Source organism: Mustela lutreola, chromosome 8 (assembly GCF_030435805.1).
Source record: "Mustela lutreola isolate mMusLut2 chromosome 8, mMusLut2.pri, whole genome shotgun sequence".
NCBI lineage: Eukaryota > Metazoa > Chordata > Mammalia > Carnivora > Mustelidae > Mustela > Mustela lutreola.
In genome coordinates, this window is record NC_081297.1 from 144,721,788 (window position 1) to 144,742,061 (window position 20,274).

Consider the following 20,274-nt stretch of genomic DNA (forward strand, 5'->3'; position numbering starts at 1 on the left):
GGAGCGTTAGCGCAAAACTGCACCCAGGGTGGGCTTTCCGCGCATCCGTTCTCCTGGCCTCGTTCTGGCTGGCAGGGCGTCCCCTCCTCTGTCACTGCAGACCAGATGGGGTCCCAGGAAGGCCCAGCGTGCCCTGCTGGAGCAAGGGCTCAGGGAGCCTCTTCCCATTACTTCTTCCTTCAAATGCTTGGTCTTAAGGGGCCCCTCTGCGCCGCTCAGCCCCACGCTTCTCCGCCTGGCTGCAGATAACACCGCTGGAGCTTGTCGTGTGTGGGTTGGAAAGGATTTATTTTTTTAATTTAAACCACTGCATCCCATCTGCCTACACACTCTTAACCTGCTTTGTGAACAAGCTTTGTGACCTCTGCTGGTTATTTCGCTGTGCCAGCCCATGTCTTTCTCCATGAAAGGTTTTGGAGAACACTCGACCAGCGAGATAAGTGGAGTGAAGTGCCCAGAAGCTCAGTGCTCCGGAATGACCACTAACGGCGACCTTTACAAAGGTCTGCCTCTCACCGAGCACTCTGCACAAATGACTCTATCAATCCCCACAACAAAGAAGCCGTGTGTTCTCAAGGCAGCCTTCTGTGGTGAGGAAACCAGGGTGTGAGAGGTGACTTGCCCACGTTCACATGGCTGTGTGGGTGGCACCTTGAGACCCAGCTGGTGCCAGTCTGTGCCCTGTCTGCCAAGCCTCTGGCCTCTGTTGCCTTGTGCCCTCCTTAGCTTTCCATGGATTGAAACAGTCAATCAGGGAGAGATGTTTTTTGGGCTCACAAAGCAGGCCTCTGTGTTGATCCTCCAGAGTAAGAACTTTATGGGAATTCTGGAAAGCTCAACAGATTCTTCGGTTCCTCTTAAGCATTTCCTTAAAACTTTGCAATGTTCCCATTTCTCCTCCCCACACACAGCAGGCTGAGTGTCAGGGGGACACAGCAGTGTTGAGGTATTGGTAAATAATACTGCCGTACAGTGTAGTCTTTCATCTGATGAGATGCCATTTTGCCAGCAGGTTGAACTGATCAAATGCTGGAAGTACTAACTGCTGAGCTTCAGCCACCCGAGGAAGCTCCCCCAGGAGCTTTCTGCTTGCCTTGACCTAAGGCTCTTCATAGCCCAGACCCATTACTGTGAATGCACTTGCGCGCGCGTGTGCGCACACACACGGTGTTAGAGACCTGGGATGGTGAGAGGGACTTGGTGGTGGAGGTTTGAGGGAATGAGAAGAGGTGGTGTTCTTTTTGGTTTGGGGTATTTTGGTGGCTAAGTCAGAGCATCGTGTTTCCTTGAATGTTTAGCTAAGGAGGAGAGTGTACACTTTGGGATCAAGCAGTAGCTTCTTGGGAATGTATTAGAGAGCAAAGGGGAAGGAATGGAAGCAACCTGAAGAACCCGTAGGTCTGAAAATAGCTGCCACACTATATCAGCTGCCTCTGAAGCCGAGGCCCCAGACTTCGAATGGGGACCAGCTCTGTGGGGAGGCAAGAGTCATGAGAGATGAGTTTTAGTTGTGGATTAAGTTGGGTTTTGGTAAATTTCAGGGAGGGTGAAGTAGGGGAAGAGGCCCTGGAGGCAGGCTTGAGGCCCTTTGGGCTGGGGACTTAGGGCTCCTACTTGGAACATAATCCAGAAGGGGGCCATGGTCTCCAGGTGGACACATCCCTCTGGTCCCACAGACTCCTTGCTCAGAGAGAAGGGCCCAGCCCGAAGAGGGCCAGAGTGGGCCCCCTCTAAAGCATGGGGGCTCTGGCCCAGCCTTTCGGCAGTGAGTGCCCTGTGGTACAGTGGGAGAAAGTTCAGCTGGGAGACAGAGAACTGGTTCTGATCCTCGCTGTGTCCTGATGAGCTGGAGGACCTTGGACAAGTTATTTCCCTGTTCTGGGCTTCAATTATGTTTCCATCCACTCCACCCCTAAAGTGCCTAACTCTGAGGCCATCAGCTTCATCATCCTTGAGTGTTGCTGCTGGTACCAGCAGTGCCCAGGGCTATGTCTTTTTTTGGAGAGAAGGCTGGGGGCCTGCCTGTGGTGAGCAGAGAATGCTGCCTGGGCTGAGAGCGGATTGGGGTCTGGCACGACTTTGCAGCCAGACGCCTCCTGACCCCTGCACTTGGGCCCTGTCCGGGGGAGCAGTGCTGAGACTGGAGGTGGCCTCACACCTGAGGCTGCTGAACTCAGCAACTCCCACTTTCCACCAAAGGGTCCCCAGTTGTGAAATGAGACGGGCAGTAACCTCCAAAAGCAATACTCACCTGCCGCAGAGGGAGCTTCTGTTTGGCCTGATATAATCAGGAAAGTTGGTGGAAAGGGCCTGGAGGTAGGGTGGGGAGAGAAGAACTTCGAAAACGGGAAGTCCTGTGCCCTTGTCCCTTGGCCGTCTAAGCCCGTTGGTTGCCTCCTGAGAGGTCCAAGAGGGTTTCCTGACCCACTTCTGCTCTGGTCCCGGGAATGCTTTTTGCTTTGCATGCCTACATTTCTTAAGCAAATTTGGAAGTTAATAAATCTTTTGTATGGCAATAAAATTACTCCTTTTTGTTTATTCACAGAGATGCTGCAGTTCGTCAGCAATCAAGTTGGAGAGTTCCCTGACTTGTTCTCAGAGCAGCTGTGTAGCTCCTTCCCCGGTGGTGGCGGTGGCGGCGGTGGCGGTGGCGGAGGCAGCGGGGGCAGCAGCGGCGGCAGCAGCAGCAATGGGGGGGCCGGAGCGGGGGACCCCTCGATGCAGCAGCGGTCCTTCAGCCAGGTCCCTCTGCCTGCCTTCTCTCCCTCGGCCGCCTCCCCCCAGGCGCCAGCCCTGCAAGTCAAGGTCCCCCCCAGCACGGTGCCCACCCCGCCTCGGGCCGCTCCCGTGCTCCAGCCTCGCCCCCAGCCCCCGCCGCCGCCCCCCGCGCAGCTGCCACCGCAGACAGTGATGATCACCCCGACATTCAGCACCGCTCCCCAGACCAGGATCATCCAGCAGCCTTTGCTGTACCAGAACGCAGCCACCAGCTTCCAAGGTGATTCAGAAGTCAGAGAGCAGAGTGATTGGTTGCTTCAGAAGTTTCTGTGCCAGTTTGCAGATGCTTCTGAGGTCAAGGGTTCTGCCCTCTTTGGGGATGACCGGGTCTGAATGAGTTTGGGGTCACTGGTGGCAAGGACAGGAATAGTTCACACTCTGTGTGTCCTCAGACACCCTAGTAGCTGTCATGCCTGCTTCGAGAACCCTTGGTGGAAGCGTCTAACGAGCAGAGTAGACACAGGGCCGCGCTGGTAACTAGAGCTAGAGGCTTGAGTGAGACGAGTCCGGAGACTTACCCAAACACCAGCCAGATCCTGGCGCCCGGAGCTGGAGAACCATTCATTCAGCAAACACCTCCTGAGCCACCGCAGAGAGTATGACTTAGAGCAGGGGCTCCGGCTCTGCACAGCAGGCCTCGCGCGGGCCTCAGTGTGTGCGAGTGACCCTCTGTGTCGTGTTACACCCCGTGCCCGTGCGGCCGGGAGACCTGAGCAGGATATTCTGAAGCTCAAGGGATCTGACAGTTCTCCAGTGCACTGCTGAGGGCTTAGGGGCTGCGGAGAGGCAGCAAAGCAAAAAGCAGAGTCAGTCATCCCAGAGTGCGCTTTCTCTTCCTTCTGTGAGAAGGAATAAAGCCTGGTGCGATTGTAGGTTCCTTGGATTCCGAATTCCTTGCTGGGTGCAGTCACTGGCCGATTAGCTGCCGGCACCTCCACCCCAGCACTCAGAGTAATAAAACAATCTGTTCCCGTTCCCTCAGAAGTTGATGCAGTCCTCATGGAATGTTCTTGTTATCTAGACCAGCCTGTGAATGGCTGTGCACATCTTCTTCAGCAGCAGGTGGGGAGTCGGGATGGCTCTGAGGCACCCCCCCCCCTCACTTGTTGCTGAAGCCACGGTGACGGTACATTTCTCCTCCGTGTGACTTTTCCCTCCTCTTTTCCCAAGTTCTTCAGCCTCAAGTCCAAAGCCTGGTGACATCCTCCCAGGTGCAGCCGGTCACCATCCAGCAGCAGGTGCAGACGGTGCAGGCCCAGCGGGTGCTGACGCAGACGGCCAATGGCACGCTGCAGACGCTCGCCCCGGCCACGGTGCAGACGGTCGCCGCCCCCCAGGTGCAGCAGGTCCCGGTAGGTGGCCGCAGAGAAGTCGGGGCAGGGGGGGCGGCAGGTAGAGGCTGGGAGCCGGCCTTTGGTCGAAGAGGTGGTCTGCGTACTACGAAGGAACAGCAGCATGTAAGGGAGCAGCATTTAGGGTGCCTGGGAGGCACCCCTGAGCCGGGTGTGGAGACCTGGCTGAGACCGCCTCTGTGGATCCACGCCGGCCCTCACGCAGACTCAGTCAGTGGAGGTAGTTTATTCTAGTGACACATAGAACGGGCATTAAACTGGAAGGAGACGTGCCAAGATGTTTATAAGTCACGTATTATAGTGGACTGTAGTCACTAACAAGGTCATTTATCTTTGGGAAAAAAAAAAAAAATTCCAGGTTTTTTCCTTTCTGCGTCTCAGCCATGTTCCTGGCTTTCCTGAGTTTGTCCAAAATCAGACCCCCTTCCTGTCCTCTGTCTCCACCCCCACCAACTCTGCCCCGCCAGGCCCTGGCATTGCTTTGCTCAAACCCTTCCAATCTTAAAACCTAAGACCCTTCAGCTCGACTCTTTCTCCCTCTCAACCCCGCCATCAAGCTGTGTTCTCAGTTTGAGGAAAATGTTACATTTTTTTTTTCATTCTTTCCTGGAGGGAGTCTGTACAGTAAGAAGCTAAGGCAAAATAGGAAAATAATACTGCCTTCCTTTCTCCTTTTCTTCCTTCTCCATCCAGGTCCTGGTTCAGCCTCAGATCATCAAGACAGATTCCCTTGTTTTGACCACACTAAAGACAGATGGCAGCCCTGTCATGGCCGCGGTCCAGAACCCAGCCCTCACCGCCCTCACCACCCCCATCCAGACAGCTGCCCTTCAAGTACCAGTAAGAGCCGCCTTCCTTCCTGCCCTCCCCCCTCCACCCCTCCTTTCTTGGAATTGTTGGAGATGTTCACAAAACTTCTACAGAATGGACAGGGGCAGAACCCCTGTGGAATGTGTCAGATTGCAAATACCGCTCCCTTTTAGAGTTTTTTTTCCCCCCCTTGAGAAGTACCATCAGTGCATGTAGTGTGGGAGTACTGGGGACTCTGAGGGAGAGAGGAGTAGCAGAGTATCCCTGGTTCCTGGGTAACGGCTTCACCCAGGGCTGTCTGCTTCTAGGTCCCGCTGATGGGGCTTTGGCTTCTGAAAGAGCCCAGGCCCACCAGGCAAGGAGGGGCTGCAAGGCGAGGGACAGGGACGGCCCGGTCCTTGGGCTGCAGGGTCGCAGCCACATCAGCGGCTTGTAGCAAAAGAGTCCGAGGGAGTGAGAGGTGATCAGAATTTGAGAGTAAGCTTTATTCATAAGAGCCAAAAAGTGGGAACAAAAAGAACCGTTGCTATATACAACTGCTGAACCTCAGAAATAGTACGTTGAGCAAAAGATGCCTGTCCCAGAGGAGCTCACGCTGGGGATGCCGGTACATGAAGTTCGAGAACAGGCAGAACGAAGCTGTGGTGTTAGAGGTCAGAGCAGTGATCGCAAGTTAGGGAAGGGGCAGGTGGGACTGGGAAGAAGTACCAGCAAGCTTTCTAAGGGGATAGAAATGGTCTCTGTCTTGGTCTGGGTTGTCTTGGTTACACACGTGATATCCATATGTAAAAATGCATCAAGTTGGGGCACCTGGGTGGCTCAGTGGGTTAAGCCTCTGCCTTTAGCTCAGGTCATGATCTCAGGGTCCTGGGGTCAAGCCCTGAGTCGGGCTCTCTGCTCAGCGGGGAGCCTGCTTCCCCCTCTCTCTCTGCCTGCCTCTCTGCCTACTTGTGATCTCTCTCTCTGTCAAATAAATAAATAAAATCTTTTTTTAAAAATGCATCAATGGGGCGCCTGGGTGGCTCAGTGGGTTAAGCCACTGCCTTCGGCTCGGGTCATGATCTCGGGGTCCTGGGATCAAGTCCCACATCGGGCTCTCTGCTCGGCAGGGAGCCTGCTTACCTCTCTCTCTCTCTCTCTCTGCCTGCCTATCCATCTACTTGTGATTTCTCTCTGTCAAATAAATAAATAAAATCTTTTAAAAAAATGCATCAAGCTGTACACTTAAAATGTGTGCTTTTTATTATGTGAGAATTACTTCTTAATGATTAATGAAGTTCACTGGCCATTTGGATATTGAGGCCATTTATTGAAGAAAATAAAACTAAAATTGGTAAAAATAGAAATGGGGAGAGAGCAGATTTGAGGAGAAAAGGGGGAGCCTCTACAATTGGCCTGTTTATCTACTGGGATGGCTCTAGCCCTTCTTCTGCCCTTGTGCTTTTTGATAGCCAAATTATATAAGGAAATACAGTGAGTGACTTCACTGTCATGTGAGAGGAAAAGATATATCCTGCACCAAGAGAAGGCTTTCCTTGAGGCCAGAATGATACGGTGCAGTGTACGTGAGTTCACAGGTGGCTCATGGTTTGCTTGCAAAACAGGAATCCTATGACTTGTTTCGGGTGCCCTTAGATCAAAGGTTAAAACATACTTACCCACGTTAATCCCATTGTGGTGTGATTTGTTGACAGTGGTTCTGAAGGGAGTGTAGGAGCTCAGGTACTGTGGCTTCTGAAGCTTCGTGGGGCCTGATTTGGTTCAGCCACGAAGAGTGTCAGACCAGGCAATGGCACAAGGCCAAGGCCAGCAGGTCTCTGTTCTGGGATTGCTTTACTCCAACTAGCCACGGGGTAATTCTGCCCTGTGTCTCTGCCTGTTCTAGACTCTGGTGGGCAGCAGTGGGACCATTTTGACCACAATGCCTGTGATGATGGGGCAGGAGAAAGTGCCCATTAAGCAGGTGCCTGGGGGGGTCAAGCAACTGGAGCCCCCCAAAGAAGGAGAAAGGCGAACGACCCACAACATCATCGAGAAACGGTACCGCTCCTCTATCAATGACAAAATCATCGAGTTGAAGGACCTGGTCATGGGGACAGATGCCAAGGTGGGTGCCGAGCAGCGACCATTTCATGTGCCATCGTCTCCCGTCTCTGTGTCTAGGCCGTAGGAATTTAGGAGACTCCACGTCCAAGTGCGTGAGCATAAGGATGGTTTAGCGGCGCTTTCTTATTAAAGCTTCTTGGGTTTGTGGTTTTTTCCCAAGATTATAAAATACTAACCAACATAAGGGGACTGGTGGGGGTTGGTAAGGCAGCAGCCTGCCTGGACCTTGGCTCTGCAGTGACCACAGGTTCCAGTAGCACAGGCGGAGCGATCCGTGCTGCAAGATGGTGGCCGGGTGCGGGGCTGGGTGTGCCTTGGCGTCGGCTGGTGGCGTGGCTGACACAGGTTCGGTTGTGTTCGCGAGTGGTTAGCAGAAGTTCTACCTTTTTAGGGAAGAGAGAAGATGGAGATTGGGTCTTTAACCAGCAGCAAGTAGAGGGAATAGATTGTTCGTTGTTTCAGGTATTTCAGTGAATTTATCTTCTGTCACATAGATTTTTTTTTTTTTAAACCCGTTATCTGTTTATCTTCGTCGTCTCTGTTTTGAAAGACAATTTTTTTTTCCTTATTAGCCTATGGACCGGAACTGTGCTAATTGAACTTTCCTTAAGATAGTTAACCAACAGTGCTCTGGTATTTTTGTTGTTTGCTTTCTTTAAAGTTTGTTTTGGTTCTAGGGTTATTCTAAGAGGAGTACTAGCTAATCGTCTGTGTTTCGAGTGTCACTGTGCACCAGACTGGGGAGGGGGGCTCCTCTCCATACGGGTATTACTTCATCTTGCCCTCACTGCACACCTGTGACTCATATATCGCCATTATCCCCATTTTAAGGACAAGAAAAGCGGGGTTCAGAGATCCTGAGTGACTTGTCCTGGGTCACACAGCTAACCAGTGAGCAAGCCAGCATCGCAGCCTGGAGCCTTGCTTTCACCCACAGGCTCTGGGCCTCAGCCCTCTCACTGTGTAGCCTGCAGGGATGCCACTGTGTTTTCACTCCTCTTCCTTCCCAGATGCACAAGTCTGGCGTCCTGAGGAAGGCCATCGACTACATCAAGTACTTGCAGCAGGTCAATCATAAACTGCGCCAGGAGAACATGGTGCTGAAGCTGGCGAATCAGAAAAACAGTGAGTGTGCTCATCGAAAGAAGGGTTATCAGACCTTCTGCTTGTAGAAGTCCTGTGCTGGGCCCTGCGGAGGGCCCAAGGCCGTGTACAAGGCACCTTCGGGGGTGAACGGGAGAAAGGACCGTGGGCCCCTCCCCCAGCCCAGCCCTGGCCTAGGCACCAGCGCGGGGTGGGGGTGCTCTGGAGAAACAGACCATTTGTCAGATGCGGTTTTCTTTGCAGAGCTCCTGAAGGGCATCGACCTAGGCAGCCTGGTGGACAATGACGTGGAGCTGAAGATTGATGACTTTAATCAGAATGTCCTTCTGATGTCCCCTCCGGCCTCTGACTCGGGGTCCCAAGCTGGCTTCTCCCCTTACTCCATCGACTCGGAGCCAGGAAGCCCTTTGTTGGATGATGCAAAGGTATGAGCTTTAGAAATCCTCTGACCCCGGGACTCTCTCCCATCTCTCCCAACTGAACTGTGAAGATGCTGCCAAGGGCGGGCCAGGCCAGGCGTGGAGAGGACCAGGGAAGGAGAATAGGAATTCTATGACGTTAGGTCCTGCTGCGTCCCCCACAAAATCCGCTTAACTGGTTCAATGTAGTCCATTTTAAGTGGTCCTTGGTACAGGAGCCCGTCTGAGAGGAGTAAGGGCCAAATCCAGAACAGGAACACACAGCAGCTGGCGCGCTGCCTGCGGCGCCTCGTTACATTCCTCATTTTTAGCGGGCCTGGCAAGACCATTGTTTGAGATTGTTGAGTCGGTATAGGGCAAGGCTGCCTCTGGGTCCTCTTCTGGAAATGATTCTAATTTGCAGCCTGACAAGTAACATTCCAACCATGGCCATTAATCGTCCAAGAAAGCCCCTGGTGATTGTGGTTTAATGGAATTAGCCAAAAGAGGCTCGAGCCTAATGATCTAGCCCTCGGAACTGGTGGAGCCTACTGGCAAGTTCCCATTTCGAAAACACAAACTTCCCTTCTAGCCTGTTTTGGGTCAAACTGTTTGGAGTATCATGTACCTAATTTTACTGAGGAGGCTCTATTCTTGAAGTACTTTATAAATGTGGTTCTGTTTGGTAACAGAAGGCCATGTGACATATACATTGAATTAGCTAGGCATCTGTCATCAGAAGAAATTTTCAGATGGGTTTAAAATGTTGAAAAGGAGGGGCACCTAGTGGCTCACTTGCTTAAGCATCTGTCTTTCAGCTCAGGTCATGACCTCGGAGTCTTGGGATCAGCCCCTCATCGGGCCTCCTGCCAGACAGGGAGACTTTTTCTCTCTGCCCCTCCCTACTGCTCATTCTCTCCTCTCTCTCAAATAAATAAAATCTTTAAAAATAAATATTGAGGGGCGCCTGGGTGGCTCAGTGGGTTAAGCCGCTGCCTTCGGCTCAGGTCATGATCTCAGGATCCTGGGATCGAGTCCCGCATCAGGCTCTCTGCTCAGCGGGGAGCCTGCTTCCTCCTCTCTCTCTCTGCCTGCCTCTCTGCCTACTTATGATCTCTCTCTGTCAAATAAATAAATAAAATCTTTAAAAAAAAAAAATAATAAATAAAATAAAAATAAAAATAAATATTGAAAAAAGAGTGGTGTGCTATGTGTGCACTGAGAGTTGAAGAAGACCTGGTCCCAGGCTTCCTCTCTGCCTCTCTGTGGGCTGCTCCCTAGGCAGGCAGGGCTCCTGCCTCCAGCCCTCCCTCCGTAAGACAGGGAGGGGTAAAAAAGCAGTGCTGCAGTTCTACAGCGGGCAAAGTCCTGTAAATAGATTCACACTGAAGTTGTATGGTCTTTTTTTATTTTAAGATTTTATTTATTTGAGAGAAAGAGCACAAGCAGGTAGGGTAGGGGGAGAGGGCCAGGAGGAGACGGGGAAGCAGGCTCCCCATTTAGCAGAGAGCCCAATGTGGGGCTCAAATCCAGGACCCTGGGACCATGACCTGAGCCAAAGGCAGATGCTTAACCGACTGAGCCACCCAGGCACCCCAGTTGTATGGTCTGTAATCAGTTCTACTGATGTTTATTTATTTGTTTTTCAAGATTTTTATTTTTTTGAGAGAGAGAGCACGAGCAAGGTGAAGGGCAGAGGGGGAAGCAGACTCCCCACTCAGCAGGGAGCCTGATGTGGGGCTCCATTCCAGATCTCAGGGATCATGACTCGAGTTGAAGGCAGATGCCTAACCTACTGAGCCACCCAGGCGCCCCTGTTGATGCTGAATTTACATGCTTAGATAAAGCAGCTGTTCTTTAGTAGCATAAGGCACTAGCGTATAGTATGAAGAGTTCGCTTACGTAACTGTCACTATAATCAAGATATAGAACATTTCCATCTCCACAAAGTTCCTTCGTACACCGTGGCTGGTAGTTCCCGCATCCCTCTCCAGCGCCAGACAACTACTGATCTGCTTTCTGTTGCTTTAGATTAGATTAGCTTGCCTGTTGTGGAATTATACAGAACCCTGCAGAATATTTTCTTGTGTGCTCTGTTTTATGAGCAGGACTCCTGTGCCTTTGGTCTTCAGAACATGTTCTTGTCCCAGGTGGCAAGAGGACGAGTGTGCCAGTGTTTGAGAAGTAGCCGAAGAGCTGTGGGCTTCTTCCTTGCCTCCTGCTCTCTTCCTGTCTGACTTCGTAGTCTTGAATTTAAATCTCACAGTCTGACTCCAGTACATATAAAAGTAAAATGCTGTTAAAACCCCACGCAGTATTCATTCCAACCTCTCGGCCCTGCTTTGAAGGTCAAGGATGAGCCGGACTCTCCGCCAGTAGCGCTGGGCATGGTGGATCGCTCTCGAATTCTACTGTGTGTCCTCACCTTCCTCTGCCTCTCCTTCAACCCCCTGACCGCCCTGCTGCAGTGGGGAGGGGCCCACGGCTCTGACCAGCACCCGTACTCAGGCTCCGGCCGCAGCATCCTGTCCCTTGAGTCAGGTAGGTAGAGGGCCCGTTGGATCCCCCAGGCACGGGTGGGCTGCTGCAGCAGGGGACAGGCCCCGTGTGTGCACTCGGCTCGGCTTGTCCACCGGGTCCCAGAGGGCTTTTGTACCGGGCCTGCGAGGGACTGGCATAAGTCACATTTTGGAAGTAACAGGGCAAGTCCGAGTTCAGTCAGTAAGAACAAAAGAAATCAGGAACCCACACTGCTGTTACCACTGGGCTTGGGGATCTGGGGAGGGTAGGTGGCCCTGTTTGAAGGAGGATGTGGCATTTTTGCCCAAGTTTTAAAACCCATGGTCTCCCCCCACCTTGACTAACAAGGATTTTTGTTATCTTTGCTATCTAGCTGTGGCTCCTGGCTCCATAGTGACAAGGGCTACAGGGTCCCTATTTAGGGTACAGAACTGTCCCACATTTGCCTGGGGTGCGGAATAAGGCTATGTCTTATCCCTACGGAAAGCGTTCAGACACTGTTACTACATGACTCCATCTTGTTCTCCACGCTCCCGAAAATGAGGTGGAGGGCTCTAACCTATTAGATGCAGGGGTCAGTTCGGGGGCCTGCCGTCCCCTCAGACTGCTCTCGTGGGCTCCGCTGAGACGTGCCTCTTCAGGTTCTGGAGGCTGGTTTGACTGGATGATGCCAACACTCCTCTTATGGCTGGTGAATGGTGTGATCGTCCTGAGCGTCTTCGTGAAGCTGCTGGTCCACGGGGAACCGGTGATCCGGCCCCATTCACGCCCCTCGGTCACCTTCTGGAGACATCGGAAGCAGGCAGATCTGGACCTCGCCAGGGTAAGGTCTGCAGCTAATAACTCAGTGACTTCTGCCGAGCACCCCGGTGTGCGAAGTGCTGGGGCGGGTGCTTGTGGGCGGCAGGAAAGGACCCTGCCCCTGCCCGTCACAGGGCAGCAGAGGAGAGGACCCCTGTGTGCGAATGATTCCACGGACACAAGAGAACCCGCGGTGTGTGTTATCACAGAGGAAGAAGAGGGTGCTCTGGGAGCTGCGGCAGACGGCACGAGCCGAGCAGTTGGGGCAGGGATGACCTTCCAGGTGGAGAGGTCATGAGTAGATGGGCTACTTGGGGACCAGCAGGCAGACAGGTATGTCTGGAGTATAGGATACATTTGGGACAGATGAGGGCTAAAGCTGGTCATGTATCTCGGGCCCAGATTGGAGAGATCGTTGACGAGTAACTGATCTGGGGCTTTTTTTCCCCCCCAGTTCTCTGGAGAACCAGGAAGGTTTTTGAGCAGGGACGTTAGCTGAAAGTTTATGGGAAGGATTCTGGGGCATCTCACAGCATCGAAGGAAAAGTTCAAGGTCACTTGTCAGAGGAACAAGAGCGGGAACAGTCCTCCGCTGCAGTACACCATGGGCCGACTCTCCCATGGGCTGGTGGTGGTGGGCTGTAGTGCCCACCGGGGAGAATCTGATCGAGTAGCCTGGAGCTGCCAGCCAGGCCAGAGCTCTGGCTCCTGGACTATAGGTGTGGTGGTTGGAGGCTTACCGCCTGAAGCAGGCCTGTTCCCAGAAGAACAGCATTCCAAGATGTATATCCTAGAGGCATGTTCAGGTCTGTGTTTCCTGATGATCGTTTTGGCAGCTGCAGGAAGGATGGGCTGCGGGAAGGGGCCCGGAAGCAAGTGAGGGGCTCTGGGGATAGACTGGATCAGAGGCAGCGAGAGCCTGGCATTGAAAGGAAAGACTGACTCGGGAAATGCTGGAGATAGGACGTGGAGTGGAAGGGACGTGGCCTTGACTCCGGGGTAGGGGAGGCTGGAGCTGTGGTGGCCTCTGTCTGAGCTGTGCTGCTCGGAGGTACAGTGAGAGGGTCCTGGGAGGGAGAAGGGGCCGGGGTCAGGGTTGAGGTGCCTCTGGAACCCGCCCATCAGCCAGAGAAGGCTGCTCCCCTTGTACTGGTCCATCCACTTCCTGCGATGGCGCCGGCAGAAGTGCAGCTGTGCCCCCTGCAGGACGGGAGAAGGCGGAGGGCGGTTTCCTTCTGGTTGCTGGTCATGAGAGAAAGATCTTCGCCATAGGCCGACAGACTCTCCATTGGACCCTCTCAGGTTGGCATAGAGTAGTTTATCGAGATCCTTGGTTCTAGTCGTGTAGCCAGGTGATTGTCTAAGATGGTGGCTCTCAGACTTAAGCAGGCAACAGAATCACCTGGAGGTGATCAGAACCCCAGAGCTGCTGATTCAACGGGTGTGGGGAGAGGGGGCTAGAGCACCAAGGATTTGCATTTCCAGCAAGATCCCAGGGGCTGATGCTACTGGTCCCTAGGAACCACACTTTGAGAACCGAAAAGCCTAAAAAGCCATATAAGCCTGAAAGATCATCATTTAAATCCATCTTCTCATCTTATGTGTAAAACTTCGGTGGGAGGGGCGCCTGGGTGGCTCAGTGGGTTAAAGCCTCTGCCTTCAGCTCAGGTCATGATCCCAGGGTCCTGGGATCGAGCCCCACATCGGGCTCTCTGCTCAGCAGGGAGCCTGCTTCCCCCTCTCTCTCTGCCTGCCTCTCTGCCTACTTGTGATCTTTTTCTGTCAAATAAATAAATTTTAAAAATCTTAAAAAAAAAAAAAAAACTACAGTAGGAAATTTTCAATAGTGTTTGCTCAAAGATAGACCACAGTACAATCGCAATTTAGTAAAAAGGCCAGGAGAGAATGCATGAAAATGTCAGTAACCATGGGAGGTAAGGTTACAGGTGATTTCTTCTTACCCTTTCATTGCTTTCTGAATTTTCCCACACTCTTCAGTGATCATGTGTTATTCTGATCACCTAGGGAGTGAAGGGAAAGTAAAAATTTTTGTGGTGCAGTCGGCTAGGTGTCTGACCCTTGGTTTCCGCTCAGGTCATGGGCTCAGGGTCATGAGACAAGACGCTGCATTGAGCCTGCCTCTCGGCATTCAGCAGAGAGCGTCTGCTGAAGACTCACTCCCTCTGTCCCTGCCCCCCTCTCTAAAATAAATAAGTACATCTTAAAAAATAAAAAAGGAAAGCAAAATGAAAAGGCCACAGTGAGATCGCAGTGAACAACCCCCCCCCACACTTGCTGCCTTACAGGGGGATTTTGCAGCCGCCGCGGCCAACCTGCAGACCTGCCTGTCAGTGCTGGGCCGGGCCCTGCCCACATCCCGCCTGGACCTGGCCTGCAGCCTCTCCTGGAACGTGATTCGCTACAGCCTACAGAAGCTGCGCCTGGTGCGCTGGCTGCTGAGGAAGGTCTTCCAGCGCCGGCGGGCCGCCCCTCCGGCCACCGCGGCGGGCTTCGAGGACGAAGCGAAGGCCAGCGCCCGGGACGCGGCCCTGGCCTACCACAGGCTGCACCAGCTGCACATCACAGGTGAGGGGCGCTGCCCATGCCCAGCAGGCCCCCGGGCCGTCTCCCCACCCCGGGCCTGGTTTGCCTGCTCTCTGCCCCGGCCAAAGCCGTTTTCATGCTGCTCTCCTAGAACACCCGGACAGACCGCCCACATCCCTGGCTACAGACATGGCTCGTTACCGTAGCTCATCGGTTTAAGGCACATGCGTTTTCACATTAACCTCTGTACACTTGGGCCGTGTCCTTTACACAGTGGATGGTGTGGCAGAGTTGGCTCTCTTTTTTCCTTAGTGGTACTTAATAGTAGACTTAAAACAGATGTCACCGTAGATTCAGTGAAATGTCATCCATTTCATTCAGCAAACTCCTGCCCTGATAACTGGCAGCCCGGTCTGCAAGTGAGTTCCGATTTTGGGTGGTGGAGGTAGCGGAAGGCCCCGGTTTCAGTTGCAGGGCGGGGGTTACTGTTGAGGGTTTCAGGTAGGACTTTCTGGAAGGTCTCGGCTTTGCATGACAAGATGGTTCTCCAGCCAAGTGGAAGGGGGTGTGCCTTCCAGGCAGCGGGATGACTCTTGGGAAGAAGAGCTTGGTGGGCTTTAGAGCCAGCCGGCAAGGGGAGGGGGCGGTGACAGAGCCAGGCAGTGATGACGTCATCAGATTCTGAAGTGAGCAGATTCACTCCGCTGGCAGGTAGAAAGTGGGCGGGCAGCGGATGAAGGCTGGTGTCGTGGAGGCCAGATGGGGGCAGATGCAGCTGGGCGGGGGGGGGGGGGGAGAACAGGCAGAGAGAGAGCAGAAGCTCGCATTGACCAGAATTGGGGGCCCAGTGGACATGAGGGTCATGAAAAGAGCGGTGAGGACGGTTCCCTGGCTTCTTGAGAGTCTGGGGGAATGGTGTTGCTGCCAGCAAAGGTGAGGGGGAGGGGCGCCTGGGTGGCTCAGTGGGTTAAGCCACTGCCTTCGGCTCAGGTCATGATCTCAGAGTCCTGGGATCTAGTCCCACGTCGGGCTCTCTGCTCAGCAGAGAGCCTGCTTCCCTCTCTCTCTCTCTCTGCCTGCCTCTCCATCTATTTGTGATTTCTCTCTGTCAAATAAATAAATAAAATCTTAAAAAAAAAAAAAAAAGGTGAGGGGGAAAGGCTGGGCAGCAGTTTTCCAGGGAGAAGGGAGGAGTTTGGTTTTGAACACTTGCCTGTGAGAACTGGAGAGAAATGATGCGTGGCGGTGGGCGAGCTGGACCCGTGGCCCGAGAAGGGGGCTTGGTCTTTGACCTTCAGTGAGAATGAAAGCCAACGTTGCTGATGAGAGGCCTTTGGAAGGGGACCCTCAAGGAACCCAGAAAAACATCACATATCATGGGCAGGCCAGGGGCAGGCGTCGGGCGAAGGCTGTCCGGGAGGTTTGGTGCCGGGGACCGAAATCAGGGCTCAGGAAGGGAGGTTGCTACGGGGATAACCGCTGAAGGTCAGAAAGCAGCAGTGGGGCGTGGTAACAGGAAGGTGGTGGACATGCCCCGGGGAGGGAACTTCGGCCCAGAAACGGGGCGCTAGCAGGCCCCAGGCTTGGAGTGAATGGGAGATGAGACCCGTGGGGCCAGCCATGGGGTTTTAACACCTGGGATCACGGTAGAGTTCTGGGAGCGGGTCCTGTCCGCAGACCTGGCTTTGTTCTTCTCTCCCCTCTCAGAGTACGCTCAGGGCATGGCACCAGCTCCCTCCCAGCTCTCTGCTCAGGAGGCTTCATCCTCCCAGCTGTCTTGTTCTGGAGAATTCCACCTGGAGTGTGTCGCTCATTCCCTGCACATTTGCTGAGCGCTCTGTGGGCCTGGCTTTATTCAAGGCATGGAAAGGACAAGTGACTAAAACCTGGTCCTGTCATTGCCCTCCACCTTCCCTCCCCTGAAGAGAGAAAGCCAGATGGTGTCTCCTGGGGGAGAGCGACACCTGATGTCCATGCAGAACAAAGTGTAGGGGCTAACAGAAAGATGGGGGAGGCAGGGTGGCCCTGGATGAAGAATGTAGGGCTGACGAGGTCAGGGCTCGGCCACTGTCTGGACTGTTGACATGGGTCCCCCTGAAGCACAGCCTCCCCGAGCAAAGCTGGCTTGTCCTGGCCCCCGCCCGGCCCTGTAGCAAGGACCAAAGCCAGCAACAGTGTGACAGCCTCATGGCCTTGATGGGCCCTCATTGCGCACACAGGGGCACTTCCGCCCCTGACTTCAGGGTCACACCACGTAACTGCAACCCTCACACAGAGTGTGTAGGAAAACATTCCTAGCCTTCCACGGCTAACCACGATGTGTCCAACGGCATTGCCATTTTGTTACTTACTCCTCAAAAAGGGATGTATTAGATATTATGCGTTCTTTTACAATGAAAATAAATTCACATCATTTTTTTTTCTTATTGTTTTTTCAATTTTTACTACCTTTCTCCATGTTTGGAGACGCAAGATGTTTCCTAGAACATGGTTGTGTCTGGAAAGTGTCGCAGTGCCTACCTCTGAGTCCTGTGCAACCACCTGCAAACAGCCGTGGGCCACATGTGAGGCACTTGACATGCATTTCCTCTCGGCCCCAATAGCCTGTGAGGTAGAAAGGAACAGACAGCTCCTCGCTCACAGAGTCTAGCATCTGAGCTGGGAGCATCTGATGACAGAGTTCAAATACTTTCTCTAGTCCTTGTGCTCTTGCTCTGATTACACTGGAGAACACAGAAAAAAAGCTGGGTTTGGAGGAATCTGTCAACTCAGTGCCTGTTTCTGCCTGCCACAGGGAAGCTTCCTGCAGGGTCTGCCTGCTCTGATGTACACATGGCTTTGTGCGCCGTGAACTTGGCCGAATGCGCAGAAGAGAAAATCCCACCGAGCACGTTGGTTGAGATCCATCTGACGGCGGCTATGGGGCTCAAGACCCGGTGTGGGGGCAAGCTAGGCTTCCTGGCGGTGAGTATCCTGCGGCTCCCTCCTGCAGACCAGTGGGAGGCGCCCCTCCCTGGCCAGGAGCTGAGATGCAGAAACAGGTGTGGGCTCTGCCTTCAGGGGCCGACTGCCTAGACGGGTAGATACTGAGTCAGTGGGTCATTTCACAAATATTGAGGCACGAAACAAAGCCAGCCCACAAGATAACAAAAGCCCTCCTGGCCCTTAATAAGCATAAGCAGGACATTTCAGTGCCTGAAATAAGAGGGATTCAATGAGACAGTGACCCACATTCTCGGGGGTTAAATATATGACCCTTCTGTTCTTCGAGTGGTCATAAAAATTCTTGAGATATTTATGGTTGTGTCTCCTAGTGTTTTTAGTCACACAAAATGTAGTTAGTGCATATCTTCTATTACTCTCAGTCCAGAAACGGAAAACAGTGCACGTCTTCAAGGAGTTCAGGTCAGACCCGGGGCAGGAACAGACAGCTATTATCAGGCGCCAGCATTGTGCCCGGCATGGGGCCAGCCTTGGGAGTTCACAGTCCTTGTTATCAGCTGGTTCCCCACGTCTGCTGACCTCGGGCTTTCTCTTACTCCAGCAGAAAGAGACGTTTTGTTTGGTGCCCGCGTTGAGTAGGCTGCTGAGTACATGCGCTGTGTTCAGCAGAGAGCGAGCATATCTCCGTTTGCTGCTGTAGCTCAGTCGTGGCACTGAGGAGCTGATGAATAGGAATGTGCCCTTTGGGGACACTGAGGTTTCCTGAAGTATGTCACCCTTGTCTAGGTGACAGAGGACACAGGAAAGCCCCATGTACTTTCTGTGTCTCAACCCTATTTCAGCGACCTTAGATAAGATGTTCATTCAGGGGGCGCCTGGGTGGCTCTGGGTCAAGCCTCTGCCTTCGGCTCAGGTCGTGGTTTCGTGGTCCTGGGATTAAGCCCCACATCGGGCTCTCTGCTCAGTGGGGAGACTGCTTCTCTCTCTCCCTCTGCCTGCCTCTCTTTCTACTTGTGATCTCTGTCTCTGTCAAATAAATAAATAAAATCTTTAAAAAAAGAAGAAGTAGAACTTCCCATTACCCCCAGAAGCTTTTGCAGGCTTTTACTCACACTGCCCCCTACAAAGGTAACCATTATTCTGAATTCTGGCACCATAAGTTAATCTGCCTCTTATTTGTTTTTTCTGTAAACTTTTTATTGAAGTATAGTATGCGCGGAGAAAAGTACACAAATCATAAATAACAGTTCAGTGACGTCAGAGAGCAAATACACTCACACAGCCAGCAGACAGATCGAGAACAGAGCATGACCAGGACCCCAGAAGCATCTCTTGCAGTCAGCAAACTCCCCCTACCTACCCCCAAGGCCTCCAGCCACAGTAGCCACCATCCTGGTCACTAGGTGTTTGTGTCTGTTGGGACTTTATGAAAGGAGAGTCGAACAGTAGGTACTGTGTGTGTCCAGCTGCTTTTGTGCAGGGTTGTGAGCAAGATTCGTTTGTCTTGCTGCACACAGTGAGATCGTCCATCCTATGGTGAGACCTAGAGATGGACTTTTTGGAGTTTCCTGTTCATGGTTATCATGAACAGTGCTGCTGTGAACGTCACTGTCCATCCTGTGGTGAGTGTGTGATTGCATTTGTAGGGACGGTGCCACCAGGTCAGCGGCTCCAATGGTGTTCAGCTTTAGTAGACCGTGCCCAGCAGTTTTCCCGAGCAGCTGCACCGGTTTCCACTCCATTAGCAGTGTAGGAAAGAGAGTTCCGGTCCCGCCTCCTCGCCAAACACATGATCCCATCATTCGTGGCCCTTCTGATATCTCTGGTATCTCATAGTTTTCATTTATAATTTCCAGGGAATTAACAAGGTTGAGTACCTTTTTGTTGGCCATTTGGATAATCTCTATTGTGAAAACCACGTTCAAGTCTTATACCTGTTTATTTGCAATGTCTGTCTTTTTTTTTTTTTTTTAAAGATTTTATTTATTTATTTGACAGAGATCACAAGTAGGCAGAGAGGCAGGCAGAGAGAGGAGGAAGCAGGCTCCCTGCTAAGCAGAGAGCCCGATGCGGGGCTCAATCCCAGGACCCTGGGATCATGACCTGAGCTGAAGGCAGAGGCTTAACCCACTGAGCCACCCAGGCACCCAGCAATCTTACTATTATTATTATTATTATTTTAAAGGTTTTATTTATTTATTTGACAGAGATCACAAGTAGGCAGAGAGGCAGGCAGAGAAATAGGAAGGGAAGCAGGCTCCCTGCTAATCAGAGACCCTGATGCAGGGCTCGATCCCAGGATGCTGGGATCATGACCTGAGCCGAAGGCAGAGGCTTTAACCCACTGAGCCACCCAGACACCCGTGTCTTCTTTTTATTGATTGAAGTTCTTTATTCTGACTTTGATCCTTTGTGGGATATGCTTTTTGCATGTATCTCCTTCTATGGCTTGCCCAGTCTCTCTCTTTTTAAGATTTATTTATTTTAAGACTAACTTACTTATTTGAGAGAGGGGGAGCACAAGCAGCAGGAGGGGCAGAGGGGGAGAGAGAATCTCAAGCAGACTCTGTGCTGAGATCATGACCTCAGCCAAAACCAAGAGTCAGATGCTTAACCCACTGAGCCACCCAGGCGCCCCTATTTCTTTCTTTTAGAAAGAGAGTGTATGGATTGGGGGCCGGGGAGAGAATCTCAAGCAGACTCCATGCTGAGCACGGACTGAGCTCAGTCTCAGAACCCGAGACAGAGCCAAGAGTCAGACCCTCAGCTGACTGAGCCGCACAGGGGCCCCACCTAGTCTCTCTCTTCCCGGTGTCAGTTGATGAGCACAAGTTCTTAATATTCACGAAATCAGACGATTAGTCTTTTCCATTACAGTTAGTGACTTTACGTCCTGTGCAGTGAATCTTTGCCCTGTC

At 52.6% G+C, this 20,274-nt stretch overlaps 1 protein-coding gene across 1 annotated transcript in view; it reads left to right on the plus strand.

Moving 5' to 3' along the window:
- SREBF2 (sterol regulatory element binding transcription factor 2) overlaps positions 1-20,274 on the plus strand; it is a 59,669-nt gene that overhangs the window by 22,343 nt on the left and 17,052 nt on the right. The window contains exons 2-11 of the mRNA XM_059187121.1: positions 2,546-2,998; positions 3,949-4,130; positions 4,824-4,970; positions 6,826-7,047; positions 8,057-8,171; positions 8,394-8,575; positions 10,897-11,089; positions 11,710-11,891; positions 14,176-14,455; positions 17,208-17,377. Of these exons, the coding sequence (XP_059043104.1) occupies positions 2,546-2,998; positions 3,949-4,130; positions 4,824-4,970; positions 6,826-7,047; positions 8,057-8,171; positions 8,394-8,575; positions 10,897-11,089; positions 11,710-11,891; positions 14,176-14,455; positions 17,208-17,377 (2,126 nt within the window). The remainder of the gene's footprint in view (positions 1-2,545; positions 2,999-3,948; positions 4,131-4,823; positions 4,971-6,825; positions 7,048-8,056; positions 8,172-8,393; positions 8,576-10,896; positions 11,090-11,709; positions 11,892-14,175; positions 14,456-17,207; positions 17,378-20,274) is intronic.